The 21,618-nt window shown below is 45.1% G+C and overlaps 1 protein-coding gene across 1 annotated transcript; it reads left to right on the plus strand.

Annotated features, from left to right (window-relative positions):
- The first annotated feature begins 873 nt into the window (after nucleotides 1–873).
- LOC110508354 (serine protease 56) lies at nucleotides 874–17,065 on the plus strand. Its single transcript, XM_021588810.2, has 14 exons — nucleotides 874–3,271; nucleotides 5,122–5,280; nucleotides 5,524–5,778; nucleotides 5,899–6,088; nucleotides 6,241–6,349; nucleotides 6,557–6,713; nucleotides 7,010–7,152; nucleotides 7,889–8,048; nucleotides 8,207–8,395; nucleotides 12,790–12,966; nucleotides 13,302–13,477; nucleotides 13,746–14,286; nucleotides 14,592–14,698; nucleotides 14,926–17,065. The coding sequence occupies exons 1-14, from the start codon at nucleotides 3,175–3,177 to the stop codon at nucleotides 15,097–15,099; spliced, it is 2,634 nt and encodes an 877-aa protein (XP_021444485.2). The 5' UTR covers nucleotides 874–3,174; the 3' UTR covers nucleotides 15,100–17,065.
- Nucleotides 17,066–21,618: the final 4,553 nt, after the last annotated feature.

Here is a 21,618-nt window from a genome sequence, read left to right on the forward strand (position 1 = left end):
CAAAAAAGAAGACCGAAATATCACATTTATATAAGTTTTCAGACCCTTTACTCAGTACTTTGTTGAAGCACCTTTGGCAGCGATTACAGGCTCGGGTCTTGGGTATGATGCTACAAGATTGGCACACCTGTATTTGTGGAGTTTCTCCCATTCTTCTCTGCAGATCCTCTCACGCTCTGGCAGGTTTTCAGAGATGTTTGATCGGGTTCACGCTCTGGCAGTCTGGGCTCTGATTGGGCCACTCAAGGACATTCAAGGACTTGTCCCGAAGCCACTCCTGCCCTGCATTGTCTTGGTTGTGTGCTTAGGGTCGTGGTCCATCGCCCCAGTCTGAGGTCCTGAGCGCTCTGGAGAAGATTTTCATCAATGATATCTCTGTACTTTGCTCCGTTCATCTTTCCCTCGATCCTGACTAGTCTCCCAGTCCTTGCTGCAGAAAAACATCCCCACAGCATGGTGCTGCCACCACCATGCTTCACTGTAAGGATGGTGCCAGGTTTCCTCCAGACGTGATGCTTGGCATTCAGGCCAAAGAGTTCAATCTTGGTTTCATCAGACCAGAGAATCTTGTTTCTCATGGTCTGAGTCCTTTAGGCGTCTTTTGGCAAACTCCAAGTGGGCTGTCGTGCCTTTTTTAATGAGGAGTGGCTTCCATCTGGCCGCTGTACTATAAAGGCCTGATTGGTGGAGGGCTGCAGAGATGGTTGTCCTTCTGGAAGTTTCTCCCATCTTCACAGAGGAACTCTGGAGTTCTGTCAGAGTGACCATTGTGTTTTTGGTCATCTCCCTGACCAATGCCCTTCTCCCCTGATTTCTCAGTTTGGCCAGGCGGCCAGCTCTAGGAAGAGTCTTGGTGGTTCCAAACTTCTTCCATTTTAAGATTGATGGAGGCCACTGTGTTCTTGAACCTTCAATGCTGCAGACATTTTTGGTCTTTGTCCGCAGATCTGTGCCTCGACACAATCCTGTCTCGAAGTTATATTCTAACCAAATTCAATTGCTAACATTTTGAAAAACCTGTTTCCGCTTTGTCCTTATGGGGTATTGTGTTTAGATCGATGAGGAAGAAAAAACATTTGATCCATATTAGAATAAGGCTGTAACGTAACAATGTGGATAAAGGGAAGGGTTTGTTGTTAGCAGTGTGAACCCTGCCGTCAGCATTGGCCTGTGGGGAGGGTTGCAGCGGCACACTTTGATGCTGTCCTGCTACTGTTGGAGCCGCGCTGCGTTTCATCGTTCAGCCGCTCACTTGGCTTAAAGATGACTCCAATTTGCGTCCCTCTTTTGGCTTACTTTTGTCTTTGTATCTAGACCTCGTTTTATGTGGACATCTAGCTAGTGTGTGACCATAGACCACGTTCTCTCCACTAACAGTCTGTGCATGGGTGTACAGAACATTGTGTCTGTTGGTGGTATGGTCTTCTGTGGTCGCCGTTAGTGTCACATTTTGTTGTCGGTTCTACAGAAGTCTCAAGAACCTGGGTGATGGGTGTCTGAACAACTTGTGATTTTCAGAGGGAAATGAAAACTTAACACTTGGAAGTCTTTCCTGGCCATGTGACCTGGAAGTCACTTTGTTTAGAATCAAGGTCTGCGTTCTCCTCTTGACCTCTATTTGACTTATTTGTAAAACCTTATAGATTGGGTTAGGAGTCTTTCCTGGCCATGTGACCTGCGCAGGAAAAAACTCTGGTTCTTCTATTACAATATGTGTTAGTTCCTCTAGAAAATAACAGGTGCAAACATTTTGTCAAGTACAAATTAAGCCAGGTTGCCCTGAAGTTGGGGTTCAGTTCAAACCCACATTGCATTAAAAATGAAGATGCATACACCTTTTCCTGTTCCCAGATAGAATAGCAGAATGGTTCACAGTAGAGTAGAAATATTCATAAACTGCCCACACAGATGTTGGCCTACTAGTTTTTAGAATAAGGTGTGTGTGTGTGTGCACACAGGTAGTAAGTAGTTATGTTAGCAACAAAGATTTGGTTTGATTTAAATCTGGTCTTAATTACATACCGACAACACATCAAAGAAGAGCCTTCATAACGATCAATGCTGTTTTGGCTACTCATGCTGGAGCTGCAATGCATAGACATACAGCAAAAAGTTACCAAGATTGAAAACTTTTCAATTGAAACCTACTGGTTTGCTACTATAAGACACAACTTATGATGACCACCATTCTTACATTATATCTTTATATAACGATTGGTGAGTTCATCTGAGAAAGACAAAAGTGATGTGAACTGACAATATTTTAATGGGGGGGATAAAGGGCTGTAAGTGATCAATGGGGGCGGTGTCCGAGTGATTCCCGGGGGACGGCTTTGAAGTGGGCATCCTCTGAGAGACATCGAGCACAATGCCCTCTTTGACGGGCAGGGAGAATGGCAGACGCTCCTCTCTCTCTTCTCACTGTCCCTCCCCCATCTCTCTGTCCTCTGCTCTGTCCCTCCCTGCTTTCTCTCATCTCTCTGTCCATGTTCTCTCTCTCTTTCTTCCTCTCATCTCTCCGTCCCCGTCTCCCTGTCTTCCCTATCTCTCTGTCACTGATACCCTGCTTTGCTCGGCCCTTTCACAACATTAACTCTCTCACACAGCCATAGCTCCACAACTAACTCTCTCCCTCCAATGTTAATGAATTCAAACACCCCCCCTCCTTGCCTCCAAGCCCCATCACTCCACCCCCTCCCTCCTGGCTCCCTCTCCCCCCTTTTCACAGAACCAAACCTCTTTGTAATTTCCAGCCTTGGCAAGTTGTACTCAGATTTGCTGTCACAGTTTTAATGAATTCAGCTGTTTGTGCATTGGCCATGGGAGCATCTCTCCTCCCTCCCCCTCCCTCACACTCGCCCCTCCTCCACCTCTCTGGTGTTTCCCGAGGGACTCTATATATACCGCAGACCACTCTACTCCTTCCTATTGTTCCTCTAAGGAAACTTGCAGACAGATGCCCCGCGGCAGCACAGTGTGTGTGGGAGAGTGCAGAGAGACAGCCACGATAGAGACAAGTCTCAAGACAATAGCTGGCGCTGCTGGACAGAGACTTTTACTACTACTACTACTACAGCTAGCCCATTTCTTCTTCTCTGAGTTTTTGTTTGTTTTTCTTGTTGTGATTTTTTTTTTCTTCTCCACCGCTGAGTGGTGATCTGATGATCTGACGGCATGTTGCTGGTGTCACTGCTGCTGATGGCGATGGACTGCTGCCTTGGAGCGCCAGCCGGGAGAGAGGTGTACAGGATGCCTCAGAGTGCTCTGAAAGGTAGAAGGCCTTGTCTGTGTGTCATTTTAAACTGTGTCTCTTTGTGTCATACCTTTGCACACTGCGAGGGTTATGTTTCTCATGTCAACTTCTTTGCTATTCACTGAATAATATGTCACCTAGTGTGGATGATCTAGACCAGGGTTTCCTAAACACAGTCCTAGGGTCCCCCTGGGTGCACGGTTTGGGTTTTTCCCTAGCACTACACAGCTGATTCAAATAACCAACTCATCCTTATGCTCTGATCATTTCAATCAGCTGGACACATTTTGGGAAACACTGATGTAGAGAGTACATGTACTGTATATATGCTGTGGTAGTGATTACTTTTTCTCTTTAATGATGCTTGGTTTGTCATTCACACTCTGCACATTGAGTCTGCAGCACTATCCAAGTCTACTGTTGCCACAGTTCAGAGGAGCTGGCCTTTATCTGTCTGATCTTGAGCTTGTCACTTGAAATAAAGCAAGATTTTCCTGGTAGTGCGAGGGTGATCTATTCTATTTAGTGTTTTGATCGGAAATTCTCTCTGTCCTTGTGAAGGCACGGCAAACTATAGGCCTGTGCAGCAAATTCTCTGAGGTCAAAAGCCTAACCGATGCAGATTGGTGAACTGGGTTCACACACTGCTGTATTACATAGTGACATGTTCCAGACATTAGTGACAGCAGTAAGTCGTTTGGTGTCGGTGTTTTAAAATAATAAATAGCATACGCCATTTAGCAGACACTTTACAATTACCGGGACCAGTAAGCATTTGATAGCAGAGTAAGCATAGGATAGATCAAACAGTTTGTCGGAGCAGGCTTCTCTAATCTTGCTCACTGCAGAGGTCATCTTGACATCTACATACCGGTGAGTGAATTAGGGGTTTATTGTTGTATCACAGTCAAATGGACCTTGCACATATAGGCACATATCCAGCCAAATCTCATCTTGATGAGTACAATCACTTACCGTACCTCCTTATAAAAGGAATGGATTGGTAACCTTGCTCACTTCCCTGAGCTTCCCCAGGGCTGTTACAGCAGCTACCCTGATCGGCATGAATCCTAAGAGTAGAGATCCCCAGATCTCTTTGGAGGCTGAGTACAGCAAAGTGATGATGATGATGGCGGCGCACAGTGCTTGTAGCGGTTTGAACCAACGGTTCCAAGAGTGCAGGGTTTCTGCCGCCCCTGTCCTGCCAGCCCGTGTCCCCTTTCCTCCATGCTTCGGGCCGTCTCTGCCATCTAATTAAGTCTTCTAATCAGCATTGTCGTTGTTTGCTAGCGGCCTGCCCTGTGATGTGGAGCGCACAGAGGAGGGGCGCGGGGGCGGCGGCACAATTGAAGTGCGTCCGCACAGCCCTCGCCAGCGTGTTTGTGCGTGAGCTCGCTCCCCTATCGCGCTGCCAAAGGGCTCAAGAGCATCATGAGAAAAATGGGGCTCCACACAGTGACACACACACACACACATAAACACTCACCGTACTCGCTCTTACAAGCACAAACACAGAGTGCGGTCAACTACTCCGACTTTCCCACACTTAAGGAATGTGTCAGTCGTGTGCATGTCCTCCGAATGTGCTTCTTATAATTATGTCTCCTCCGAGAGTACAAACTTGTCACAATGCCCTAACAGTATAAGACCATGTAAATGCAGTCTCAACTGTTCTGAGTAGTCTAAAGATTTGCATTTATGTGCCCTAGTGCTGAGAGTCACATTGCTGACTTTCTACTGTTCATTTCTGCACTGACTGTTTGCTGTTGGTCATACTGTTCTTCAAGTTGACATATCCCTTTCTCACTCCATCTCTCTTCTCTTGTCTCTCTCTCTCTCTCTCTCTCTCTCTCTCTCTCTCTCTGTAGCTCTATCGGACCGGGGTACTGTGGTTCTGGAGGCTGCGTTGACCAGTGCTCTGTCGGCTCTGGAGCTGGCAACGTCGGAGCGGAGTCAGGCCGAGGCAGTCTGTAGAGACTGTGTACCCTGTCTCTTTCAGGACTGCGGACAGCGCTCCGCACCCTGCTGTAAGGAAACATCCATAGCTTTTATCTTTCCCCATCACCCATGTGACAACATGAGGCTAGGTCTTAAGAGTGTCTTAATGTCTTGTTGTACTGATTTTGTGTAAGTGGATACAGAACGTTTTGATGGAGTTAAAGAAGTTCATAACAATCACACAAGATGAGAATAAGTGTTCGTACATGGTGCCATTTAATCATTGTGGTTATAATCTTGGCCTCATCTCTACTTCCTCTTCCTCTTTACAGCCTCTCTGGATGGCACATTGGCTGAGCCCAGCTGTGACGTCATTACCAAGGCTCAGAAAGTTCCGGAGGAGGGCGAGCGGAGCTGGGCGCTGAGCCAGGCATGTGGGTATTACCGCCGGCGGTGCCCGCCGGGCGAAAAGGAGAAGGAGGCTTGTGTGAGGATCATGGGCGAGAGCTGCAGTGCCCGCGTGCTCCAGTGTAGCCTCCTGAACACCATGCAGAACCTGGAGCCTGCCACACAGACACGCACACAGGGTGGGTGAGCAACACACACAATTTGCACTATATTTGGTTGTTATTCATTAGGGCACACCAAAATGTTTTGCAATGTAAAATGAAAAATAAGTGTGTGTGCCTCCCCCTCTTTCCCAGCAGCAGTGTGTGGCCAGAGGCTGTCGGCGGTGCAGAACGTGACCCAGCCCCGCTCCCGTATTGTGGGGGGTTCCCCGGCCCTCCCTGGCAGCTGGCCCTGGCTGGTCAACCTGCAGCTGGACGGAGGGCTGATGTGTGGAGGGGTGCTGGTGGACAGCTCCTGGGTGGTGACCGCCGCTCACTGCTTCGCTGGGTAAGTGTGTAAGTGTGGGTCCTTTTGTACTGGTTGTTAAACCGAGAGAGTGTGACACTTCTAATTTAGTCTCTCTGAATGTTTTCCCTCAGAGTAAAAAGTTCATCATAATTGACCTTATCCCGCTCTCTCTCTGTGTTTCTCTACTGTAGCAGCCGCAGTGATAGCTACTGGACGGCTGTGGTGGGAGAGTTTGATATCACCAAGACCGACCCTGACGAGCAGGTGCTCAAGGTCAACCGCATCATCTCCCATCCCAAGGTCTGTTTCTCATACGTGTTTTCTTACTGTGCATCCTGCCTTCAGAGCTGCGTCTATACTACAGTTTGAGTGTTGCAGCACAGTCTGTTCTCTGAAGGTCACATGTTCCCGGCTAGAGCAATGCAATTGAATGAATCAATTAACTGCTAAATCAGTCAAACACGTTAATCAATCAACTTAATCAATCCTCCCTCCCTCTTTGTGCAGTTCAACCCCAAGACGTTTAACAACGACATAGCACTGGTGGAGCTGACATCTCCGGTGGTCCTGTCGGACCGCGTGACCCCTGTGTGTCTGCCATCAGGTCTGGAACCGCCTACTGGCAGCCCCTGTCTGGTGGCCGGCTGGGGCTCCCTCTACGAAGGTACTTCTATTATTTTAACCATCATTAATATATGATTCATTCACCAAAGACGTGTGGCGCTATGCACTAACTGTAAGTCACTCTGGATAAGTAAATGTGAGCTACAATACTCTATATTTCATGTGTTACAAAGTTGTCTGTTTCTCAAGTAACATTTTTGGGCCAGGTTATAGACCTCATTTCTATAGAAAAGCAAATGCATTGACATAAGGAAGTGACTAAATTGAACTTTGTTTGAAGCCATCACACACAGTATGATATGTACTCTTTAAACTACTTCCTGTCTATCACCTCAGATGGTCCTTCAGCTGACGTGGTGATGGAGGCTAAGGTTCCTCTGCTGCCCCAGAGCACCTGCAAGAGCTCCCTGGGCAAGGAGCTGGTCACCAACACCATGCTGTGTGCTGGGTACCTCTCTGGGGGCATCGACTCCTGCCAGGTGGGTGGTACTGCCATGTCAATGGACTGAGATTAAGATAATGTCATTCCCAGGTCATTTGTTTAAATGTATTCAAAATGTAATCCAGAGCTTTGCTCCTGTGCATTTATATTGTGATGAGTGAGGTCCTCTGGTGTTCAGTTGGTAGAGAGCATAGCGCTTACAATGACAGGATAGTGGGTTTGATTCCCGGGACCACCCATACATAAAACATGTATACACCACATGCATGACTGGTAAGGTGTCAGCATGAACCAAACCAGTGGGCTCGCATACTCCCTTAAATTATATTTTCAGGAAGTGTATTTTCTAAGAAATCTGACATTCATTTTTACCGAGGAGATCTGGATTGTGCAATTTTACATCTAACTAAGATGTTTGGTGCAAAATAAAAAATTTGCATGAAAACGAGGTGTCTCTCATTGAATGACAACAGACTTATTGAAGAATCCCTACTGTTGACAAATCACTGACGAAGGGGCGTAAACTTCGGCTACTGTCTCCGGTTTGCCTCCAAAAAAACAATGTTGTGTGCTCGAACAGCCGGACAAGTCCAAAACAAACAAAAACATCACAAAATGTCGTCATAATATATGCACAAACTCTTCCGAACTGTTTTGTCTGGGAAGCATGCGGACGACCTTAAATTGCTTTGGATTAAAATGCCTGCTGAATGGCATATTTCTGAGTTCATAGCAGAGTACTTCATAGCTGTAATACTGTCTGTGTCCTGTAGGGGGATTCTGGAGGCCCTCTGATCTACCAGGACCGTATATCAGGTCGCTTCCAGCTGCACGGCATCACGTCCTGGGGAGACGGCTGTGGGGAAAAGGGCAAACCTGGGGTCTACACGCGGGTCAGCGCCTTCTCCGATTGGATACTCGCTGAGATACAGAGTAACTCATTTTTTGAAGCCACTATTATTTGCCACGCATTTAAATGATTGGTTCTAAAGCTTTTGAAGTGAAACATTTAAAACATATTACATACCCTGATGTGAATCATGATACAGTACTGAACCAGCATTCTAACATTCACTCCCTGGTTTACCCAGAGTCCTTTGGGAGTCGGGAGCCGACGTGCCCTGAGTTGCTGAAGACATCGGAGCTGTCGGAGGAGCAGCAGAGGTCGGAGTTCGTCTCTCTGTGTCGCTTCTACGCCCAGACCTGCCCCCCCAGCCAGGGGACCGCTGCCTGCAACCGCCTCGTAGAGGAGAAATGTCGCAGCCGCTTCAAGAAGTGTCGTAAGTGTTTGGCTTGTAACATTCACGGCCATTTTTTGCTGTGAAGTGAGCATGAGGACCATGAACTCTCAACTGCCCCACGTTTAGTGCATTAAAAATGAACCAACCCCTATATTGCAGGGTTATTCAACCGGGGATCTGTGTAAATTAATGTGTATGTGTATATATACAGTACTGTGTAAATGAATGTGTATGTGTATATATACAGTACTGTGTAAACGTTTTAGGCAGGTGTGGAAAAAATGCTGTGAAGTAAGAATGCTTTCAAAAATAGATGTTAATAGATTATATTTATCAACAAATATCAAATCAATATTTGGTGTGACCACCCTTTGCCTTCAAACCAGCATCAATTCTTCTAGGTACAGTTTTTGAAGGTACTCTGCAGGTAGTGAGGATTTAGGCAGCCTCGGGTGCTTCTCTCTCCATGTAATCCCAGACAGACTTGATGTTGGCAGGGCTCTGTGGGGGCTCTACCATCACTTCCAGGACTCCTTGTTCTTCTTCACGCTGAAGATGGTTCTTAATGACTTTCGCTGTATGTTTGGGGTTGTTGTCATGCTGCAGAATACATTTGGGGCCAATCAGATGCCTCCCTGATGGTATTGCATGATGGATAAGTATCTGCCTGTACTTCTCAGCATTGAATTGATGATCATTTCTTAATTCTGACCAAAACCCCAACTCCATTTGCAGAAATGCAGCCCCAAACTTGCAAGGAACCTCCCCCATGCTTCACTGTTGCCTGCAGACACTCATTCGTGTACCCTTCTCCAGCCCTTCGGTGAACAAACTGCCTTCTGCTACAGCCAAATATTGGACTCATCAGTCCAGAGCACCTGCTGCCATTTCTCTGCACCCCAGTTCCTGTGTTTTCGTGCATAGTTGAGTCGCTTGGCCTTGTTTCCACGTCGGAGGCTTTTTGGCCGCAAGTCTTCCATGGAGGCCACTTCTGACCAGACTTCTCTGGACAGTAGATGGGTGTACCAGGGTCCCACTGTTTTCTGCCAATTCTGAGCTGATGGCACTGCTGGACATCTTCCGGTTGTGAAGAGAAGTAAACATGATGTGTCTCATTTGCTGCAGTAAGTTTCCTTGGCCGACCACTGCGTCTACAGTCCTCAACCTTGCCTGTTTCTTTGTGCTTCTTCAAAACAGCTTGGACATCACATCTGGAAACCCCTGTCTGCCTTAAAATGTCTGCCTGGGAGAGACCTTGCTGATGCAGTATATCTCCCTTGTGTCTTGTTGCTGTACTCAGTCTTGCCATGGTGTATGACTTTTGACAGTAAACTGTCTTCAGCAACCTTACCTTGTTAGATGAGTTTGGCTGTTCCTCACCCAGTTTATTCCTCCTACACAGCTGTTTCTGTTTCAGTTAATGATTGTGTTTCAACCTACATATTGAATTGATGATCATTAGGACCTGTTTGGTATAATTGTTTAATCATACACCTGACTATATGCTGACAAAATCCCTGACTTTGTGCAAATGTACCTAGAGGAATTGATGCTGTTTTGAAGGCCAAGGGTGGTCACACACTATGGATTTAATTTAGATTTTTCTTCTGTTCAATCACTTTGCATTTAGTTAATTGATCAATCTAATCTATTACCATGTCTATTTTTGAAAGCATTCTTACTTTACAGCATTTTTCCCACACCTGCCTAAAACTTTTGCACGGTACTGTGTGTGCATTCGGAAATTATTCAGACCCCTTGACTGGCCACTCTACCATAGAGGCCTGATTGGTGGAATGCTGCGGAGATGGTTGTCCTTCTGGAAGGTTCTCCCATCCCCCATAGAGGAACTTTGTAGCTTTGTCAGTGAGAATCGGGTTCCTGGTCACCTCCCTGACCAAGGCCCTTCTCCCCCGATTGCTGAGTTTGGCCAGGTGACCAGCTCTAGGAGGAGTCTTGGTGGTGCCAAACTTCTTCCATTTAAGAATGATGGAGGCCACTGTGTTCTTGCGGACCTTCAATGCTGCAGACATTTTTTGGTACATTTCCCCAGATCTGTGCCTCAATACAATCCTGTCCTTCGATCTCTACGGAAAATTTCTTCGAACTCATGGCTTGGTTTTTGCACTGACATGCACTGTCCAATTGTGGGACCTTCTATAGACAGGTGTGTGCCTTTCCAAATCATGTCCAATCAATTGAATTTACCACAAGTGGACTCCAAACAAGTTGTAGAAACTTCTCAAGGATGATCAATGGAAACAGGATGCACCTGAGCTCAATTTCGAGTCACATAGCAAAGGGTCTGAATACTTATGTAAATAAGGTATTTTTGTTTTTTATCAATTTGCAAAAAGATCTAGAAACCTGTTTTCGCTTTGTCATCATGGGGTATTGTGGGTATTTAGAATTGAGCTGTAATGTAACAAAATGTGGAAAAAGGAAACGTCTGAATACGAATGCACTGTATGTACAGTACCAGTCATGTTTGGACGCACCTACTCATTCAAGTTTTTCTTTATTTTTTACTAATTTATACATTGTAGAATAATAGTGAAGACATAAACTATGAAATAACACATAAGGAATCATGTAGTAACCAAAAAAGTGTTTACATTTGAGATTAGCCACCCTTTGCACCCTAGGCATTCTCTCAACCAGCTTCACCTGTAATGCTTTTCCAACAGTCTTGAAGGACTTCCCACATATGCTGAGCACTTGTTGGCTGCTTTTTCTTTACTCTGCTGTCAAACTCATCTCAAACCATCTCAATTGGGTTGTGGTCAGGTGATTGTGGAGGCCAGGTCATCTGATGCATCACTCTCCTTCTTGGTCTAATAGCCCTTACCCAACCTGGAGATGTTTTGGGTCATTGTCCTGTTGAAAAACAAATTATACTCCCACTAAGCGCAAACCATATGGGATGACGTATCGCTGCAGAATGCTGTGGTAGCCATGCTGGTTAAGTGTGCCTTGAATTCTAAATAAATCACTGACAGTGTCACCAGCAAAGCACCATCACACCTCCTCTTCCATGCTTCACGGTGGGAACCACACATGCGGAGATCATCTGGTCACCTATACTGTGTCTCACAGACTCGACGGTTGGAACCAAATCTCAAATTTGGACTCATCAGACCAAAGGACAGAATTCCACCGGTCTAATGTCCATTGCTCGTGTTTCTTGGCCCAAGCAAGTCTCCTCCTTATTGGTGTCCCTTAGTAGTTGTTTCTTTGCAGCGGTCTCTTCTGAACAGTTGATGTGGAGATGTGTCTGTCTGTTACTTGAACTCTTTGACGCATTTATTTGGGCTGCAATTTCTGAGGCTGGTAACTCTAATGAGCTTATCCTCTGCAGCAGAGGTGACTCTGGGTCTTTCTTTCCTGTGGTGGACCTCATGAGCCAGTTTCATCATCGCGCTTGATGGTTTTTGCGACTGCACTTGAAGAAACCTTCAAAGTTCTTGAACGTTTCCGCATTGACTGACCTTCATGTCTTAACGTAATGATGGACTGTCATTTCTATTTGCCTATATGACCTGTTGTTGCCATAATATGGACTTGGTATTTTACCAAATAGGGCTATCTTCCGTATACCACCTCTACCTTGTCACAACACAACTGACTGGCTCAAACACATTAAGAAGGAAAGAAATTCCACAAATGAACTTTTAACAAGACACACCTGTTAATTGAATAGCATTCCAGGTGACTACCTCCATGAAGCTAGTTGAGAGAATGCCAAGTGTGTGCAAAGCTGTCATCAAGGCAAAGGGTGGCTGCTTTGAAGAATCTCAAGTATAAAATGTTTTTGTTTAACACTTTTTTTGGTTACTACATGATTCCATGTGTGTTATTTAATAGTTTTGATGTCTTATTATTCTACTATTGTACAATGTAGAAAACATTTCTGACATAAGGCTTTGAAAAGCACCCGCGAATAGGCTACCAGTGTGCTGAAAAGCTTTGAAAATAATTAGAATTTCAGTATACATCCTGAATTGACTGGAATTTAAATGGAATTGTCCCCAACCCTATGGCTAACCTTTTAACAGCTGCTCTTAGCGATGCAATTTAGAGTTAGCCTATTAGCTAGAAAGGTATGTTAGAGTTTACTCTTCCTCTTCCAACTGTAATGTTGGGATGTCAAAATAATATCTAACAAATCTATTAATTTGTAAATGTTGCTCCTCGTTCACCTGAGAAGACGAGATGTGAGATGTATTTTTTTTGCTAACGTAAGATGGTGGGTTGCCAGTTTGCCTGGGATGGGGTCCGTGGGCAAGAACAGCTTGAAGTCTATCGTATAAAGCAATAATGATGATACTATTGTTGTAGTGGAGATGGATATTGGATATTGTAATGATTACTCAGATTAATCAAGTCTCTCTCTGCTCTTTATATAAAGTATCCTTGATTTCTCCTCTCTTCAGAGTTGCGTTCGTTCCTGCAGACCCTGCTGGACTTGCTCCAGAGAGCAGAGGACTATATCAGAGACAAGGTAGACCTGACCTTCTTCACCCAGACCCTGCCTCAACTGGTGGAACACATCTACAGTACAGCCTTCACCGCCAAGGAGAGGGAGAGGAGGGAGATCCCACAGGAAACAGGTACAACACAGGCAGCCCACAGTACCCTTTCTAGCCCCCTCGTACTCTCCATTCCTCCCCGTTCTGTTAATCACCTACATTCATCTAATCCCCTACCTCCACACACCCCACTACTCCACATCACAGTACTGTAAGCCCCTGCTACCCCCACAACAACCCCATTCCTCCTCAAAGCCATGTCCAAAAACACAATCTTACCCACACTGTCTACCTTTGCTTTTTTTCTATAGGTAGTAATGCTATTTATTGATAGTATGTCTGTATTATATTATGCATCCAGAAGTGTGTGTCACATGGCCATTGTAAGTGTGTAACAGGGGTATTATTTATTAAAGAACAGGTATGGGGTGCTGTCCGGTCAGGGTCAGAGGAAACTGGTCCTGGGTTGTTCCAGAAGGTAGGCCCCCTGGTGGCTGACTGGGAGAACTACCTCAGGGTCATCGCTGTGGAGTTGGACACACAGACACACGGCTCCAAACCCCTGAGCCAAGAAGAGAGCCTTTTCCTTCAGGTAGGCCATAGTGTACTCAACTCTTCCAACACTTTGTAAAGGTCATTTTCAGTCACTTTGTTTATCTTGGGAACTGTCTTTACGACCCTCTCCCATGTTGACCACTGGCTTATATGAGACTGTGTTGTACTCTTTCTTCATATTCAGTAGCTATATCAACACTACAGTTTGCTTTACTGGTGTACTATGCTATACTGTTGCTGTAAGTTAATGTTAGTCTGTGCTTTACTATACCCTTTTTTAACCCTCTTTATGATGTCATTTCCAGGCAGAGGACCCCTCTCTGCATCAGCTAGAGGGGAAGTACCAGACCATCATCTCAGCCTTACACTCCAAACTGGACTCCAGACCGGCTCCTCCGATCTTGCACCTGAATACAGACCTCCTCCAGGAAAACTCTCCCAACATTCATGCTGTTCCCACTGAAGAGTCACCCTCCTCATTCCCCCTTCAGGGGTCAGAGTCGCTCACAGCCCTCATCAGTGAAATCCGGAAATTTGGGACACAGGTTGAAATGGCGACAGAAGATGCAGAAATTAGTGTAACATCGTTTGAAGAGGACACATTTTCAGATCCAACACCAGTCAGTTCAATAGAGACTACTGATTGGCTTAACGAAGCTGTGACCGAACAGACAACCTTACAGCGCCTGTTCCCGTCTCTGTCCACCATCGGCAGCACCATGTCTCCCATAGCAACGACCTTTGACTCCAGACAGACTCTACTTCCTGGTTCTCCCTCCCTCCAGCTGTCCCTCGACCACCGGAGACGCAGGAGTCTCCGCAAGAGGCAGATCCCTGGGGTTAAAGGTAAGTGTCGCATCTAGTACTGCATGTCTGTACTGTACGTGTCTGTGATGGTAAGATGGAACAGCTCTGTAATCAACAGTGTCACGTTATTACGACCCTGATTTTGTTTTTTAATTTTTCTGACCATGTGACATGACTAGGAAACACTCTGGGCCCTAGATAGACTAAACATAAGGCTTGGAGTTTTTCCTGGTCAGGTCACGTGGTCAGGAGAAACCTCTAGCCTCACTCATAGCATGTGTATATGTTAACATTATCGGTATTGGATATTAGCAACATAACAATAGATTGTGGGTGTTTAACAGCTTGTCCAGGAGTAGCAGAGTCCACCCAGCAAGTGAGTGGTATCAGAGACACATACAAGTGGATCCTGGGCATCCCCACCAAGAACCTCCACATGAACTTTCAGGAGGTGAGGTTTTCTCTGCACAGCAATATTTACAAGGTCTATTTATGCGGGATATAATTATGTAGATATTGAGATTGTGCATATTATGTCAGACAAGTCAACTCAAACCAATTAGACTTTTTCCCAACACTTTTTCTTCATTCAAGTAATTTGTTACTGTCATTATGTCCTGTGTTGTTGACCAATGTCCCTCTCTCTCGCACTCTCTTACTCCACCTCCTCCTCCTCAGTTGCTGGTGGACCTGAGCTCTAAGAACGATCGGGGTCTGTACGAGGCTCGGGTCAGGGCGGTGGTGGGGGGTCGACCTCTGACCTTCTACAGCCTGGTGGGTCTGGAGAATGAGTCCTTCTACCGTAGCATGCCGCGCATCATTGCTCTGGCTCTGGACGCTCTCAAAACGTAAACAGTATCAACTTCAACAAAACGAACACACGTCAAAGACTCAGTGGCTCAGCGAAGGTCTAGTCAGCTTGTGGTGCCAGAGACCAGAGAGGGGGAACGAACCCTGTGGGACCTAGAAACTGGCGACTACTCATTCAGATGGGAGGCGAGAGGACAGGCACTGGGCATTCTAGGAGACCTAAACATTAGGAATGTAACAATTCACCAATGCACATCAGGTCCGGTTCAAATGCTTAAGATGCTGAGTGCATCCATGTTATTGGTGGGCGAGGAGCCCTAACTGATCCAAATGACGTATGCATCGGTCAGAAAACCCATTTAAAATGTTCCAAACTGACAGTTAACTGTTTTTTACTTTATATAGTGTTATTCTGGGGGAAAAAACTGATGCTTCCTCCTTTAGTTCAGTAGCCTATCAGACTTTATCACGTAACTGTGAATGAGTGTGAGATAGCAACTGTGCGTACAGTGCTGGAGACAGCTGCTCGCACCAACGAGAGGTTGTTCTAATGGGCTATTCGTACATCTGCATTCAGATGCTTGTAATGGCTTTCACAATGTCAAATCATAGGCTTTATTAGTTGAGTGACAACAGATGTAATTTGGGTCATTTCGGGTCATTGTTACCAAATGAGCTGTAGAAAGTGGTTTTTACTCGAGTTGTGTAGCCGACCGGAATGGATACAACTCACATCCAACTGTTGATTTGGGGTTTTCAATCATTCACATTTCATTTAATTGTTCAAGTTCACTATAAGAAATAGTTTTGGTAGTTTTGCTTTAAACAGTCAGTGTATTTGGTCATTTCAACATGAACAGGGTATGATCATTAAGATCAGAAATAAGTTTTGCCAGCTGCACATGGTCGCATTCATTCATTGGTCAGAATGGAGAAGCTCTCTGTAAAACTCCAAACGGTCTAAACCATTCCTTTTTGAGACGGGGTAAAATACAAAGCTGCATTATATAAATTGGCTAAATGCCATGCTAATTTATAAAGATAAATATTGACATGGTACTAGCTGGAAACATGTTTAATCTGCAAAAATGACAAGTTAATCAGTGGGCGATGGTGATGTCAGATAAAAGTGGTGGGAGAAAAAGCATACATTTCCCCTAATCTGATAGTGGGGTGGTAGATGCTCAGTCAGCTCAGGTGCCTACCCACCATTGACACACACACACACACACACACACACTGAGGGCCACTCCGCTTAGAGAAGTCATCTCAGACAGATCCAGCACAGAGAGGCCCAGCTTCTGAGCTCCCATCAGCAGCAGTTATTCATTAAAAATGGAAAATGAATGTGTTCAATGCAACAACAAAGAAGTTTCCCTAATCAAACCAAATCGCACCGACTCGGTTCAAATTCAAATGTATCGTTCCTGTATTGTACCAATGTGTCCAAATGCGTATGAAATCGCCCGCGCAAATGGACGCAAGTGCACGCGTGCACACACACACACTGCGTGACTTTGCTGGCCCACGCTGAAGAACAGACAGGAGAGTGACATTACAATATGACATGTCAACCCACCTGAGAGCCTGACCTCTATGTACACACAGCCCTGAATGTATTGGACCATCCTGCCTAGCAACCATTCATGGAGATTAGTTGTTTTTTTACATGGCTGGTGTAACGCAGTGAGACAGCCATAGAAATAGATAGAACTCATTTTTGTATCTGTGCCATTAAAATGGTGGAAGCCCTCATTGCCGATGGCCATGCTAAAACGGGTTATATCCATGTATCTATCTCTATGGACGCAACCCATTCTAATTTATGAGCCTGTATAAATAAGTTATTCAAAATGTCTGTTTTTCTGCAAAAGGTTGAGCCTCTTGTGAAGCAAGCAGACTGTAGGACCCTTCATACTGTACATTGGTATATTATTTTTCGTTGCTATATTTATTTGTATAGAGAACTGCTTTGTATTTTTCTAATAAAATATCAGTAAAATTGTTATTATTCTATCTGTAGTGGTTGGTTATATATTCTATGTCTGGTGAAGTACACAGAGAATCCTTGTCCTCATTTAAACTCGGATTCATTCATTTGTAAAAATATATATATATATATATATTTATATATATATAACGTTAAGGTCCTATTGGTCAGATAATAGGTTGAATTATATTATGTAAAGGGAACACACTCACTTATTTTGTCCATCTACACTAAAGCAGAATAAGTAATGACCCTTGACCTCAATCTTCTCTGTTGAACTCCGACTCATTAACATTAGCTTTCCCGTCAACTCAGCAGCTGCTCTGGTCCATGGTGGGGGGGTTGGGTCTTAGGGTAACAATCAACCCCACTCCTCTTCACTCTGAGTCTCCTAATTCCTCACCTCTCTCTCTCTCACACACACACCGTTATCCCTATTCCCAGACACTGGTCATAGAACTGAGATTGTCTTTCAGGTCTGACATGAAGATTTGAGGATTCTGTATACACACTATCTACAAGCAATTGTTTATGAATGACCAGAAGACTAACGTTAACTGTTTCCAGACTAACTGTTTCCAGATTAGATGTTACCCTGATGGGAGACATTTGGGTAATGATGGTGGTTGGGGAAAGGAATGGCTCAGACTCGCTTTTGTGAGGACGTTGCCTCGAGTCAAAATGGATGTTGAGCCATTCAAGATTCAACTACTAATCTATTGTGAACACCATAACTAGTTGATGGGTTGAAACAAAAGCCTGCACAGAGGGAGAGCAAAAGAGGTTTGGGGCTCCTAAATCAAATCGGGTTTATTTGTCATATGCACAGGATACACAAGGTGTACGCAGTACAATTAAATGCTTACTTACAGGAACACCTCTCAACTATGCTACAGCTAAAACAGCTGGCCAGGCACAAAGCATAGGCCACAGCCATATCAACATACTGTAGGCCTATAGCTCTGCACCACCACATGAAGGTATTAACGCTGGTACGAATGTTAGCGTCTAATTTTCCTGTTAGCATGGCTGTTAATTGGAGGAAATTCGGTTGGTATTTGGGAGGAATGTCAAGGCGTGGATCAGTAGCCTATAGATTTTCTGAGAGTGTGGCAGACGTGTTGTGTAATAACAATGAGTTAAACGAAGCTTCAAAAATATTGCTATCAGACACGTTTTGCTCGATTCAAAGTGAATGAATAGACAAATACTTAGAATGAAAAAAGTAATGTGAGCTACAGTGTGTTGCCCTCAGGGAATCTGTATTTTGAGATGAATAATGTTTTTGTTTTTCATTGGGCAGGGGGGTGGGGGGGGGATACAGTATACATACATTTTTGTTCTGTGTATATTTCTATTCCATTGGGGAAAGTATCCTAAGTATTTTTTGCTTTCGCTGACAAATCAAAGCCAGTGTGTTTACCTATTGGAAGTGTGAAAGGTTCAATGCAGCTATTTTTATTTCAATATCAAATATATTCTGGCTCACATTTCTGTATCTTAATGTGATTGTTTTCAATTAAAATACCATTTACCGAAGCGCCCGCTCCATCATCGCCAACTACTTCCTCTTCGACTGGCAGAACTTCACCATGTTCTTCCGGTGTGGGCATCATACACACTCCCAATCAGAAAAACATCCCCTTAGCCAAGACATACCCCCAACCTCTTCAGTGATTTGAGGCGTCGGGTTACTACCTGTAGAAGCCTCGGGGTCGATCACCACCCACTCCACAAGCTGGTTGTCCTCCTCTGAGAGAACTAGTTCGATCTCGTTAACGTTGTAGGTCTGGGAACTGAACACAGACATTCATAGACAGTCACGGTCATCCATTACTGTTTACAAGACAGCATGCTGAAAGGAGACATTAGCATGTTTGTTAGGAGTATTGTCCCTGGCCTGGCTGACAGGGAGAGATTGAAGAAGTGAATCAATCGGAATATTAAAGTACCTTCCTTTCTTAAACTGTTGTTATTTTCTGGGACTGTTTAAAAAAAAATTGGATCAGGTGGACGAATGCAAAAACACAGACCTTTACATATCAGTAAGCTGTCTATCATGTTGACCAACTTGGTCTTCCTCATATTTGTTGTTTAAATTACTGTGTATATATCCTCTATATATTCCCTGAAAAAACAAATACAAAGTTCTCTCAACATCCATCGCTCTCTCGTTCTCTCTCGTTCTCTCTCTTTTTCTAGCCAGAATTGTTCTAAGCAGCACATCTGGAAGTCATGACACTATTCATATGAACTCTAGCTCTCTACTGTTGCCAGAGAATAGGGAGTGGATCATCAAGCACAGGCCTGCTAAGAAGCTGATTAACCAGCTCTACACTAAAGATACGTTAGAGTACCAGGAAGGGGTGTTCTTCCTGATCATCCATCAACTTGACTGACTCTCTCTGTGGTTGTGGGGTTCCAGAAGTGCACCGTGTCCATCATGATCCTCCTGGCCCAGGCTGTCTTTCTCATCCTCATAGCCAAGAAGGTTCTAGAAACCTCCCAGGCTCTTATAGGAAAGTAAGGCCAATTTAACCACAGAGATCCTATTCAATTAGTTATTATGGGAAGTATTATTGACATTGTGAACCTGTATTGTCTCAATGGCTTCTGATAATATAAAGGTGAATATGTCTTTGCAGGTACAGTGCCTTGCGAAAGTATTCGGCCCCCTTGAACTTTGCGACCTTTTGCCACATTTCAGGCTTCAAACATAAAGATATAAAACTGTATTTTTTTGTGAAGAATCAACAACAAGTGGGACACAATCATGAAGTGGAACGACATTTATTGGATATTTCAAACTTTTTTAACAAATCAAAAACTGAAAAATTGGGCGTGCAAAATTATTCAGCCCCCTTAAGTTAATACTTTGTAGAGCCACCTTTTGCTGCGATTACAGCTGTAAGTCGCTTGGGGTATGTCTCTATCAGTTTTGCACATCGAGAGACTGAATTTTTTTCCTATTCCTCCTTGCAAAACAGCTCGAGCTCAGTGAGGTTGGATGGAGAGCATTTGTGAACAGCAGTTTTCAGTTCTTTCCACAGATTCTCGATTGGATTCAGGTCTGGACTTTGACTTGGCCATTCTAACACCTGGATATGTTTATTTTTGAACCATTCCATTGTAGATTTTGCTTTATGTTTTGGATCATTGTCTTGTTGGAAGACAAATCTCCGTCCCAGTCTCAGGTCTTTTGCAGACTCCATCAGGTTTTCTTCCAGAATGGTCCTGTATTTGGCTCCATCCATCTTCCCATCAATTTGAACCATCTTCCCTGTCTCTGCTGAAGAAAAGCAGGCCCAAACCATGATGCTGTCACCACCATGTTTGACAGTGGGGATGGTGTGTCTGATGGTCTGATACTCCTTCGCAAGGCGGAGGAATACACCATGAATACAGCCCGGTTGGAACTCATCCCCAAGGCGGAGGAATACACCATGAATACAGTCCGGTTGGAACTCATACCCAAGGCGGAGGAATACACCATAATTACAGCCCGGTTGGAACTCATCCGCAAGGCGGAGGAATACACCATGAATACAGCCCGGTTGGAACTCATACCCAAGGCGGAGGAATACACCATGAATACAGCCCGGTTGGAACTCATCCCCAAGGCGGAGGAATACACCATGAATACAGCCCGGTTGGAACTCATCCGCAAGGCGGAGGAATACACCATGAATACAGCCCGGTTGGAACTCATCCCCGAGGCGGAGGAATAGACCATGAATACAGCCCGGTTGGAACTCATCCGCAAGGCGGAGGAATACACCATGAATACAGCCCGGTTGGAACTCATACCAAAGGCGGAGGAATACACCATGAATACAGCCCGGTTGGAACTCATCCCCGAGGCGGAGGAATACACCATGAATACAGCCCGGTTGGAACTCATCCCCAAGGCGGAGCAATACACCATGAATACAGCCCGGTTGGAACTCATCCGCAAGGCGGAGGAATACACCATGAATACAGCCCGGTTGGAACTCATCCGCAAGGCGGAGGAATACACCATGAATACAGCCCGGTTGGAACTCATCCGCAAGGCGGAGGAATACACCATGAATACAGCCCGGTTGGAACTCATCCGCAAGGCGGAGGAATACACCATGAATACAGCCCGGTTGGAACTCATACCCAAGGCGGAGGAATACACCATGAATACAGCCCGGTTGGAACTCATCCCCAAGGCGGAGGAATACACCATGAATACAGCCCGGTTGGAACTCATCCGCAAGGCGGAGGAATACACCATGAATACAGCCCGGTTGGAACTCATACCAAAGGCGGAGGAATACACCATGAATATAGCCCGGTTGGAACTCATCCCCGAGGCGGAGGAATACACCATGAATACAGCCCGGTTGGAACTCATCCCCAAGGCGGAGGAATACACCATGAATACAGCCCGGTTGGAACTCATCCCCAAGGCGGAGCAATACACCATGAATACAGCCCGGTTGGAACTCATCCCCAAGGCGGAGGAATACACCATGAATACAGCCCGGTTGGAACTCATCCCCAAGGCGGAGGAATACACCATGAATACAGCCCGGTTGGAACTC

This window comes from Oncorhynchus mykiss, chromosome 28, assembly GCF_013265735.2.
Source record: "Oncorhynchus mykiss isolate Arlee chromosome 28, USDA_OmykA_1.1, whole genome shotgun sequence".
NCBI lineage: Eukaryota > Metazoa > Chordata > Actinopteri > Salmoniformes > Salmonidae > Oncorhynchus > Oncorhynchus mykiss.

What these genes read in the sequence shown, in the direction of transcription:
- LOC110508354 (XM_021588810.2), top strand. Translation starts at nt 3,175, where the DNA reads ATGTTGCTGGTGTCACTGCTGCTGATGGCGATGGACTGCTGCCTTGGA. An exon ending in ACAGCGCTCCGCACCCTGCT is followed by an intron (nt 5,281 to 5,523) that starts GTAAGGAAACAT and finishes TCCTCTTTACAG; the next exon opens with CCTCTCTGGATGGCACATTG. An exon ending in GCCGCTCACTGCTTCGCTGG is followed by an intron (nt 6,089 to 6,240) that starts GTAAGTGTGTAA and finishes TCTCTACTGTAG; the next exon opens with CAGCCGCAGTGATAGCTACT.